The sequence below is a fragment of the Manis javanica genome, chromosome 2 (assembly GCF_040802235.1).
Source record: "Manis javanica isolate MJ-LG chromosome 2, MJ_LKY, whole genome shotgun sequence".
NCBI lineage: Eukaryota > Metazoa > Chordata > Mammalia > Pholidota > Manidae > Manis > Manis javanica.
Genome location: NC_133157.1, coordinates 122,064,809 through 122,077,187, shown reverse-complemented (window position 1 = coordinate 122,077,187; position 12,379 = coordinate 122,064,809). Strand labels below are relative to the sequence as shown.

General features: G+C 40.5%; 1 protein-coding gene across 3 annotated transcripts in view; it reads left to right on the top strand.

The window, feature by feature from the left end:
* The window catches only part of MCM10 (minichromosome maintenance 10 replication initiation factor), a 49,845-nt gene that overhangs the window by 2,108 nt on the left and 35,358 nt on the right, over positions 1–12,379 (top strand). For all 3 annotated transcript variants that reach the window (XM_037001718.2, XM_017658373.3, XM_017658372.3), the window contains exon 3: positions 11,852–12,190. In XM_037001718.2, the coding sequence (XP_036857613.2) occupies positions 11,852–12,190 (339 nt within the window). The remainder of the gene's footprint in view (positions 1–11,851; positions 12,191–12,379) is intronic.

Genomic DNA, 12,379 nt, shown 5'->3' with positions numbered 1-12,379 from the left:
AAGAGAGATCTCACTTCAATCACTGAATGTTATTCATTTTAATTGGGTGGGATTTCTCCAGGCAGCAGTGGCTGTCTGTCATAGTAATGATAGTTGGCATGTACTTACAACATGCCAAGCTTTGCTTTAAGATCCTTTATTATTTTGACTGATGTAATCCTCTCAGTAACCATATTTTATAGACAGGAAGACATGTTTAGTAACTTAACAGGGGAAACTGTCAGAGCAGGGATTAGAACCCAGGTAGTCTGACTTCAGAGTTCATGATTACTATTGAAATGTGTTTTGGTGTCTGGCTCAATCTTAAATTCTTGTAGTCCTTTCGAATTATGTTCATTTTGCATGTGTGTACAAAATACTGACCTAGTAAAGAGTTGTTGCTCTGACTGACAGAGCTTAGCCTGTGAGGAACCCAAAAATGATGTGCTGGCTATGAAAAGACCTTAACAAATAAAATGTGTTATTTTTCTGGTTGTGTAACTGAGTTCATTTTCTGAAACTGGGTTTTTTAAAAAGCAAATTTATTACACTTTGTCCTTAAAAAAAAAGAGAACCAAATGTTGAAATTGATGACACTGTGATAATATGTAAAGCTGATTGAACTCTTGGTATAATGGTAGATTCCTGTTTCCTAAAATCATCAAATTACCCCCAGGGCAGTCAATGTAATATCAAGTATGACTGTTTGCTGTAAGATGGTTATGGAAATAAGTGTGAATGGCTACGTGTTCTCTAAGAAACCACTGTATCTAATATGATGTCCTTTGTTTGTCATGCTGTCAGAGTTTGGTCCAGTGTAGGTGAAATTAACCTTTCCTAGTGCTAAGAATATACTGTTGGGCAGCATTCCTGTTTACATTCTAGTAGAACAAGATAATAAAGTAGGAAAGAAGTTGCTAAAATGGGAGACACTAAAATGAGTCTGTATGCTGAAAGGACTGTGGTGGAAAACAGGAGAAAGGGTGATGTGGGAGAAAGAGCTGGTGATGATGGTAGGCTGAAGTCCTCGAGGAGCTGAGAGGTATGGGATCCTGTGTACAATGAAGGAATTGGCCATAAATAGGACTAGACACCTGGTCCATTGTCATAGGAGGAGGAGCAGAGAATGTATATTCAGATTTGGTAGTGAAAGATGACAAAGTCTGATTGCTTCAATTTTTTTTTCTGTAAATTGTGAGACAAGAATATCAGCCAAGAATAAATAGGGAGGAGAGGGTGTCAGAGTTATGAGGACAGACTGTATGAAGTAGTTAGTGAACAGGAAAGCAAATGTATTGGGGAAGTACAGGGCTTTTTGAATTGGATGTATTGAATGCCTTTTAGGTACTGTTGGGTGCGTTTAGTATTGGTTGCATTCAACATTGAGGCACGTCTTTCTCAAGGAAAGTTCAGCAGTTGAGATGCAGGCATGGATAGTCTGTTGGATTTAATCAGAGTCAAGATTTTGTCGATGAACATGAGGGCATGAAAGAGAAAGGGAATTAAGAAACATTAGAGGGGGGGGCGGAGCCAACATGGCGGCGTGAGTAGGACAGTGGGAATCTCCTCCCAAAAACATACATATTTTTGAAAATACAACAAATACAACAAATCCTAAAATAGAGACCAGAAGACACAGGACAACAGCCTGACTACATCGACACGTGTGAGAGCCCAGCGCCTGGTGAAAGGGGTAAGATACAAGCCCCGGCCGGCGGGACACCAGCACACCTCCCCCCAGCTCCCGGAAGGAGGGAGAGGGAGCTCAGGACTGCTAAACACCCAGCCCCAGCCACCCGTACCAGAGCGCAGACACAGTGCATGCGTGGAGGGCTGGAAACTAGGGAAATAGGGCAGCAAGACCTTTGAGCGGGTGCCGAAGCTGATACCCCTGTGACAAAGAAAAGCCAGTGCTCTTTGAAAATCTTAAAGGGACAGGGATTTAACAGCTAGACGGAAACAACACAGGTCACAGCCCAGTGGCTGGAAATTATAGGGAAAACTGGGTGCACTAACCCCCTGGGCAACAGCTCTGAGACCCCTCACGGAGGTAAACAGCCAAACAGCCCCCCCCCCCAGTCCATTACCCCTCCCGGCACTGCGAAAGCAGAGAAACAGCCTAAGGCAAAACACGCCCACAGAAAGGCAGAAAGGAAAATTCCTACACTTCGGCCGGGCAAGACACAAACACCCAGCCTACACGCAATTACCCAACACAAGCCACTAGGGGTCGCAGTTGTCCCAGTAAAGAAAGGCCAGTAGCAAGTGAAAAGTTTGGCCCTCCCAGCTGACAGTCAATAGCACCTGTCAACATGAAAAGGCAAAAAAATATGATCCAGACAAGACTAACCCAGACAGCTTCAGCATCTGCTACATCTTCCCCTGAGAAGGAACCTGGGGAGATAGATTTAGCCAGTCTTCCTGAAAAAGAATTCAAAACAAAAGTCATAACCATGCTGATGGATTTGCAGAGAAATATGCAAGAACTAAGGAAGGAGAATACAGAAATAAAACAAGCTCTGGAAGGACTTCAAAACAATGGATGAAATGCAAGAGACCATTAATGGTCTAGAAAACAGAACAGGAACACAGAGAAGCTGATGCAGAGAGAGATAAAAGGATCTCCAGGAATGAAAGAATTCTAAGAGAGCTGAGTGACCAAACAAAAAGGAACAATATACGCATTATAGGAATACCAGAAGAAGAAGAGAGAAAGGGATAGAAAGTGTCTTTGAAGAAATAATTGCCGAAAACTTCCCCAAACTAGGGGAAGAAATGGCCTCTCAGACCACAGAGGTACACAGAACTCCCATGACGAGGGATCCAAGGAGGGCAACACCAAGACACATAATAATTAAAATGGCAAAGATCAAAGACAAGGACAAAGTATTAAAGGCAGCCAGAGAGAAAAAAAAGGTTACCTACAAAGGAAAACCCATCAGGCTATCATCAGACTTCTCAATAGAAACCCGCCAGAAGAGAATGGCGTGATATACTTAATGCAATGAAACAGAAGGGCCTCGAACCAAGACTACTGTATCCAGCACGAATATCATTTAAATATGAAGGAGGGATTAAACAATTCCCAGACAAGCAAAAGTTGAGGGAATTTGCCTCCCACAAACCACCTCTTCAGGGCATCTTACAGGGACTGCTTTAGATGGGAGCACTCCTAAAAAGAGCACAGAACAAAACACCCAACATATGAAGAAGGGAGGAGGAGGAATAAGAAGGGAGAGAAATAAAGAATCATCAGACTGCATGTATAATAGCTCAACAAGTGAGTTAAGTTAGACAGTAAGATAGTAAAGAAGTGAACCCTGAACCTTTGGTAACCACAAACTTAAAGCCTGCAATGGCAATAAGTTCATACCTTTCAATAATCACCCTAAATGTAAATGGACTGAATGCACCAATCAAAAGACACAGAGTAATAGAATGGATAAAAAAGCAAGATCCATCCATATGCTGCTTACAAGAGACTCACCTCAAACCCAAGGACATGCACAGACTTAAAGTCAAGGGATGGAAAAAGATATTTCAGGCAAACAACAAAGAGAAGAAAGCAGGTGTTGCAATTCTGGTATCAGACAAGACAGACTTCAAAATAAAAAAGTAACAAAAGACAAAGAAGGACATTACATAATGATAAAGGGCTCAGTCCAACAAGAGGATATAACCATTATAAATATATATGCACCCAATACAGGAGCACCAACATACCTGAAACAAATATTAACCGAACTAAAGGAGGAAATAGAATGAATGCATTCATTCTAGGAGACTTCAACACACCACTCCAAAGGACAGATCCACCAGACAGAAAATAAGTAAGGACACAGAGGCACTGACTGAACAACACACTAGAACAGATGGACCTAATAGACATCTACAGAACTCTACATCCAAAACCAACAGGATACACATTCTTCTCAAGTACACATGGAACATTCTCCAGAATAGACCACATACTAGGCCACACAAAGAGCCTCAGTAAATTCCGAAAGGTTGAAATCCTACCAACCAACTTTTCAGACCACAAAGGCATGAAACTAGAAATAAACTGTACAAAGAAAGCAAAAAGGCTCACAAACACATGGAGGATTAACAACACGCTCTTAAATAATCAATGGCTCAATGACCAAATCAAAATGGAGATCCAGCAACATATGGAAACAAACGACAACAACAACACTAAGCCCCAACTTCTGTGGGACACAGCAAAAGCAGTCTTAAGAGGAAAGTATATAGCACTCCAAGCATATTTAAAACAGGAAGAACAATCCCAACTGAAAGGTCTAATGTCACAATTATTGAAATTGGAAAAAGAAGAACAAATGAGGCCTAAGGTTAGCAGAAGGAGGGACATAATAAAGATCAGAGAAGAAATAAATAAAATTGAGAAGAATAAAACAATAGCAAAAATCAATGAAACCAAGGGCTGGTTCTTCGAGAAAATAAATAAAATAGATAAGCCTCTAGCCAGACTTATTAAGAGGAAAAGAGAGTCAACACAAATCAACAGTATCAGAAATGAGAAAGGAAAAATCACGACGGACCCCACAGAAATACAAAGAATTATTAGAGAATACTATGAAAACCTAAATGCTAACAAGCTGGGAAACCTAGGAGAAATGGACAACTTCCTAGAAAAATACAACCTTCCAAGACTGACCCAGAAAGAAACAGAAAATCTAAACAGACCAATTACCAGCAACAAAATTGAAGCGGTAATCAAAAAACTACCAAAGAACAAAACCCCCGGGCCAGATGGATTTACCTCAGAATTTTATCAGACATACAGGGAAGACATAATACCTATTCTCCTTAAAGTTTTCCAAAAAATAGAAGAGGAGGGGATACTCCCAAACTCATTCTATGAAGCTAACATCACCCTAATACCAAAACCAGGCAAAGACCCCACCAAAAAAGAAAACTACAGACCAATATCCCTGATGAACGTAGATGCAAAAATACTCAACAAAATATTAGCAAACCGAATTCAAAAATACATCAAAAGGATCGTACACCATGACCAAGTGGGATTCATCCCAGGGATGCAAGGATGGCACAACATTCGAAAGTCCATCAACATCATCCACCACATCAACAAAAAGAAAAACGAAAACCACATGATCATCTCCATAGATGCTGAAAAAGCATTTGACAAAGTTCAACATCCATTCATGATAAAAACTCTCAGCAAAATGGGAATAGAGGGCAAGTACCTCAACATAATAAAGGCCATCTATGAAAAACCCACAGCCAACATTATATTGAACAGCGAGAAGCTGAAAGCTTTTCCTCTGAGATCGGGAACTAGACAGGGATGCCCACTCTCCCCACTGTTATTTAACATAGTACTGGAGGTCCTAGCCACGGCAATCAGACAAAACAAAAAAATACAAGGAATCCAGATTGGTAAAGAAGAAGTTAAACTGCCACTATTTGCAGATGACATGATACTGTACATCAAAAATCCTAAAGACTCTACCCCAAAACTACTAGAACTGATATTGGAATACAGCAAAGTTGCAGGATACAAAATCAACACACAGAAATCTGTGGCTTTCCTATACACTAACAAACCAACAGAAAGAGAAATCAGGAAAATAACTCCATTCACAATTGCATCAAAAAAAAAATAAAATACCTAGGAATAAACCTAACCAAAGAAGTGAAAGACGTATACTCTGAAAACTACAAGTCACTCTTAAGAGAAATTAAAGGGGACGCTAACAGATGGGAACGCATCCCATGCTCGTGGCTAGGAAGAATTAATATTGTCAAAATGGCCATCCTGCCCAAAGCAATATACAGATTTGATGCAATCCCTATGAAACTACCAGCAACATTCTTCAATGAACTGGAACAAAAAATTCAAAAATTCATATGGAACCACCAAAGATCCCGAATAGCCAAAGCAATCCTGAGAAAGAAGAATAAAGTAGGAGGGATCTCACTCCTCAACTTCAAGCTCTACTACAAAGCCATAGTAATCAAGACAATTTGGTACTGGCACAAGAACAGAGCCACAGACCAATGGAACAGACTAGAGAATCCAGACATTAACCCAGACAAATATGGTCAATTAATATTTGATAAAGGAGCCATGGACATACAATGGCAAAAGGACAGTCTCTTCAACAGATGGTGCTGGCAAAACTGGACAGCTACATGTAGGAGAATGAAACTGGACCATTGTCTAACCCCATATACAAAAGTAAACTCAAAATGGATCAAAGACCTGAATGTAAGTCATGAAACCATTAAACTCTTGGAAAAAAACATAGGCAAAAACCTCTTAGACATAAACATGATTGACCTCTTCTTGAACATATCTCCCCGGGCAAGGAAAACAACAGCAAGAATGAACAAGTGGGACTATATTAAGCTGAAAAGCTTCTGTACAGCAAAAGACACCATCAATAGAACAAAAAGGAACCCTACAGTATGGGAGAATATATTTGAAAATGACACATCCGATAAAGGCTTGATGTCCAGAATATATAAAGAGCTCACACCCCTCAACAAACAAAAAACAAATAACCCAATTAAAAAATGGGCGGAGGAACTGAACAGACGGTTCTCCAAAAAAGAAATACAGATGGCCAACAGACACATGAAAAGATGCTCCACATCGCTAATTATCAGAGAAATGCGAATTAAAACTACAATGAGGTATCACCTCACACCAGTAAGGATGGCTGCCATCCAAAAGACAAACAACAACAAATGCTGGCGAGGCTGTGGAGAAAGGGGAACCCTCCTACACTGCTGGTGGGAATGTAAATTAGTTCAACCATTGTGGAAAGCAGTATGGAGGTACATCAAAATGCTCAAAATAGGCTTACCATTTGACCCAGGAATTGCACTCCTAGGAATTTACCCTAAGAATGCAGCAATCAAGTATGAGAAAGACCAGTGCACCCCTATGTTTATCGCAGCACTATTTACAATAGACAAGAATTGGAAGCAACCTAAATGTCCATTGATAGATGAATGGATAAAGAAGATGTGGTACATATACACAATGGAATACTACTCAGCCATAAGAAAAGGGCAAATCCTACCATTTGCAGCAAAATGGATGGAGCTGGAAGGTATTATGCTCAGTGAAACAAGCCAAGCGGAGAAAGAGAAATACCAAATGATTTCACTCATCTGTGGAGTATAAGAACAAAGGAAAAACTGAAGGAACAAAATAGCAGCAGAATCACAGAGCTCAAGAATGGACTAACAGGTACCAAAGGGAAAGGGACTGGGGAGGATGGGTGGGTAGGGAGGGATAAGGGAGGGGGAGAAAAAGGGGGCTATTAAGATTAGCATGCATGGGGGGTGGGAGAAAGGGGAGGGCTGTACAACACAGAGAAGACAAGTAGTGATTCTACAACATTTTGCTACGCTGATGGACAGTGACTGTAAAGGGGTATATAGGGGGGCCTGGTATAGGGGAGAGCCTAGTAAACAAAATATTCGTCATGTAAGTGTAGATTAAGGATAAAAAAAAAAAAGCAGTTCCTGTGTGGTGGCCTCCAATGAGTTCTACACAATGATATAAAGGGCATATAAAAGTGTAGGCATAGGGTCTGTTTGTGTTTATACAGAGGATCAAAGCCTAATTTGGCTACCCCAAAAATGAACTAAGATACGATATGAAAAAGAACTTCCAACATCAGCACTCTTGGGAAGACTCATACCAGAAGATGACCATCAAAAAACCCCAACAAATATCCATGCACTGCTACAGGTGTAGATGCACTCATCCCACCAGTTCCTGGACTTGCCATGGGAATGAAGAAGGAGATATCTAAGTTGACCTGTTCATACAGGAAAACAACAAATTTGACTGGATCTAAACTGTTGGAACTCAACCAAGAATTAGGAGAAGTGCAAATTGTAGCGCTCCAAAATCTTACAACTACAGACTATTTACTGTTAAAAGAACATATGGGATGTGAACAGTCCCCAGGAATGGGTTGTTTTAATTTGTCTGATTTCTCTCAGACTCTTCAAGTTCAGTTGGACAATATTCACCATATTATAGGTAAGTTTTCACATATGCCTAAGGTGCCTAACTGGTTTTCTTGGTTTCACTGGAGATGGCTGGTAATTGTATGCTTTGGTTATGTAACTGTACTCCTATTATGTTAATGTGTGTGTGCAACTTAATTAGTAGTTTAAAACCTATACATGCTGAAGTTACTCTACAAGAAGGTATGTCAAAGAAATAATCAATCTTCCCAGGTTTTCTTCCACCTGCTACTTCTATAGCTTTTCTTCTTCCTTCCTAATTATAACCCTTAAGTAGAATTCGTGCCTCATATCAAATTTACCGAGTATCATAATTCTTCCAAGTGGTAAAGACACCTCAAGACAAATGCTGGGCATAGAAGCCACAGGGCATAAAATATGCAAAGAAGTAAAAAGCTAACCTTTTCAAACAATAAGGCTTCTCTCTCACTTACCAACTTAACATTTCCCTATATGGCCCCGGAAGATGACTGGTTAGCCAGAGACAGGTAAGATTCCTCAAGGGAGGAACAACCTAAGACAGGCACAGTCGCAGGGGGGCCATCAGGTGAGAAAATGGGATCAACAGAGGTGAGGCTTAGAACCTCCCCGCCACCTGTTCTGAGAGAAATCTTCTGCATATGTGGATGTTTTATTGCCCTTGTCTAGTTGGATTAACACATAGTCTACAGGCACACACCTGATCATCTACATTTGCTCTCTTACAACACTAAACTATGTTTTCTACCTTTACCTTGTATCTACCTACCACTTCAGCATTTTATTAAAAATAATAATAAAGAGAAATGTGGTGTCCACATATAAATCAAGTATAAAAATCAAATGAATATTCATATTTGAACTGACTGTTTATAGTTCATAATGCATGATCAAAACCAAAAGCCTCTGTGATGACTGCCCTTGTAATGTTCACCCTGTAACTTATTCACTATGTAAGAATTTGTTCTCCATGTAATAAATTGTTCATTATGCTTCAGAAGATTGGAGACTGATGAAAATTAGGCTTGGGGTGGATTAATGATTGTGCAGGAGCATTGACCCCCCTATACAGAATTTTATTGTGGTTAACAACCATTTGATCAATAAATATGAGAGATGCCCTCACAAAAAAAAAAAAAAAAAAAGTACACACTTCCAATTGTAAAATAAATAAGTAACCAGGATGTAACGTATAGCATAAGGAATATAGTCAAAATATTGTAACAACTTGGTATGGTGATAGCTGGTACCTAGAATTATCATGTATATAAATGTTAAATCACTGTGTTGTACACCTGAAACTAATGTAATACTGTGTGTCAACTACCCTTCAATAAAAAAAAAAAAGAAAGAAACATTAGAGGGCAGTGGTTATAATGACGGAACATGGATCCACAGCGAAGGTGTGAGGAAGGGGGATGAGGGGTGTGAAAGGAGCTGTAGGAGGGTGGGTGGATCAGACATCTTAACAAAGTGGAAGAAATGCTGGGTGGGAGTACTTGAATGGTGTGGTGGAAGGATAGGAGGATGGATGCTTGAAATCAGGTTCTCAGAGGCAGGTTGTGCCTTCGCTGTGATGGCAAGGCATGACCTTGGGAGTAGGTGGCTAAGATGGGCTGAGGGCAAGATCACTGAAGGTAAGGAAGTGAAGAGACTGAAAGACTAGGATGTTGGGTGGCTTATCCTTCGGGTGTTGAAGTAACTGAGAATGGTGAAGGCAGTATAGGTGTAGGGAGCAGGTAGGCATCCAGAGGGAAATAATGGATGATGGCAACCAGGAGGACTTCCTAATGAAAAAATCAGATGTCACAAACTGTGTCTTGAAGAAAGATAAATGGTTCCAAAGTGACAGCAGTAAGCAAAGAAGACATCAGGGCCCTGGAGCTGATCACCAAATACTTGTTGCATGCCTGGTCCATGCTTAACACTGGTCTACCATGTACAGTGGATGACTAAACAACTTCCACTCAACAGGGCTACAGGGGCAGCCAGATTTCTGTCATAAGAGCCACTGAGGATATAGGAGACTTGCTGATAGTGTATTCTGTGTTCCAGAGAACAGATCCCAGGGGTTGGAGGACAAGGAGGCAATAAGATGGGGTCAGCATTACATGGAGAAGACAGATGGGTTTTGGTGGTGACTGAGGTAAACCAGGGTGGGAGGCATCATGACATTAGCCCTGGTGCTGTCCTGAAAGATGGGTTCAAGGCCAAGAGTTTTGAGCCACTGGTCAACATTCTTCTTCTGGGGCTCCCAGCAGTGTGGACCAGGCCTCGTCTGGGGTGTGCTCCCTTTAGTAGCAGGGAATGAATTAGAGAAGGGCCTTTTGTCTCCATTGCAGAGTGTGCCAGTCTCACCCACAGCACAGGGAGCCAGATTGCCTCTTCTGTCTTGTTGCACCCTGCAGTCTCGGAGTCTTTGTTGATGAAACGATCCAAACTAACTGTTAAGCAACCTCTGACTTAAAGCTTTAGACTCTTTCATCAGATTCTATGCTTTGACTTTGGCTCTTGGCTCCATTCCTTCTGGTGAGGGAATGTAGAGTGGTGGGAAGGACATCCCCAAGCAGGCTCCTGTATTGACCTGTTTCACCACATGATCCTGAACAGGTCAACAGGTCCTTCACCTTTCTGGACTTCAGCTGGTCCTTCAAGTGAGGGGGATGCATGAAATAGCCTTAATATTTTCGCTTTATATGCCTCTGATTTTGTAAAGGAATAGTGCCCAAGTAGAGAAAAAAAATGAGCATGGAAGAAAAAATCCAATGACCTGACAAACATAAATAATTTTTACCTCATGAGGAATCCTCAAAATGCAAATCAGAACAATGAGATGCCTTACATTATGTGTCAGATACTGGTGACATGGTTGGGAGAAATGTGCATGCCCAACAATCCAGCGATTCCACTTCTGATAGGTGTTCCCAAGAAACACACAAATATGTGAGAACATTAATACATGATTGCAGCATAGTTTGTAGTGGGAAGAAGTTGGAAATAGCCCATACGTCCTTTGTTGGAAAATGGATTGGTAAAATGGGATATGGTCTTACTATGGAATACTAGATAAAATTGAAAAAAACAAAGTGAAACTATGTTTTATTTAGATCAACCTTACATGCAATGTTGAGTAAAACTGGATACAGCGTTATGTATACCATATGAAATAATATTTAAGTCAACCAAATACTATGTATGGATTATCAATACCTATGTATTTATGTAAAAAGCGTGAAAGATAGAATGGGATGATGTACCAAAATTATGACAGTTATTGCAATGGGGAATGAAAGCAGTAGTAAGGAATTTGGGTAAGATTTGGCATGATAAACTTTTTAAACTTTTAAGTTTACTGTTTAAAGACCAGAAGCAAACATGATAAATGTTAATGAATGTTAATTCTGGGTGTGGACTGTAAGTATTTTTTGTATAATTCTTTGCACATGTCTATATTTTTTAAAGTTTCTCAACTAAAAAGTGGGGAATATATACATCTAGGGCCTAAATGTATGTGTAGTAGGTTTTGAATTATTCCCTTGGGGATTGAATTTCATTAAAGTTGGTATGCAGGAAGTTATCTCATTTGCTGAGGTAACACAGCTGGAAAGATCTAGCCCAGTGCCTGTGTGGTTCCCCAAACAGATATTGTCCCTTTCTTCCTTAGCCCAGTGTCCTCTAAGAAGAATTTGGGAAGAGGACAGGTAGAGGTAAGAGCAACAGCTGAACCATGTAAAATGGTGAATTGGCAGGAATCGTTTTAATTGCCTGGTTAATATTGAGTGTTTAATTAACTGTGCTTGTAATTAGCCATTTTTCTCAGTGAGGCTTACTTTCTAACCTTTTCCTTTTTTCTCCCCAGGGGAGGAAGATGAGTTGTCTCTGCTGACAGCACTGCTGGAGGAGAATGAGTCAGCCTTGGCTTGTGATTTAGAAGAGAGTAACCCCTTGCTCCAGGAAGACGGCAAACCTGACGTATTTGATGAGCTCTTTGATGCTGATGGTGATGGTGAATCATACACGGAAGAGGCTGATGATGGAGAAGCGGGAAAGACTGAAGACCAAAAGGAAAATATGGCCACTCTCTTTGGAGACATGGGAGATTTAACAGATGAAGAAGTTCCTACTTTGCAGTCAACTGAAAATAGAGTCCTCTCTACCCCAGCTCCCAGTCAAGGGAAAACTAATCAAGAGTTGCAAGGTACCCTAGCTACTGGTTTTCTAATTTCTTTATGATAGACTAGATGAAGAACACCAGTGTGACAGTTTTCATCAAAATTGCTGCTGATTCCAGTGGGGGAGGTAAATGACTGCAAAAAAAATACTGTATGAGTTAGATCAAACATTTAAGGCCAGCATTTTCAGCATACAGAGGCTCTTTATATTGTTG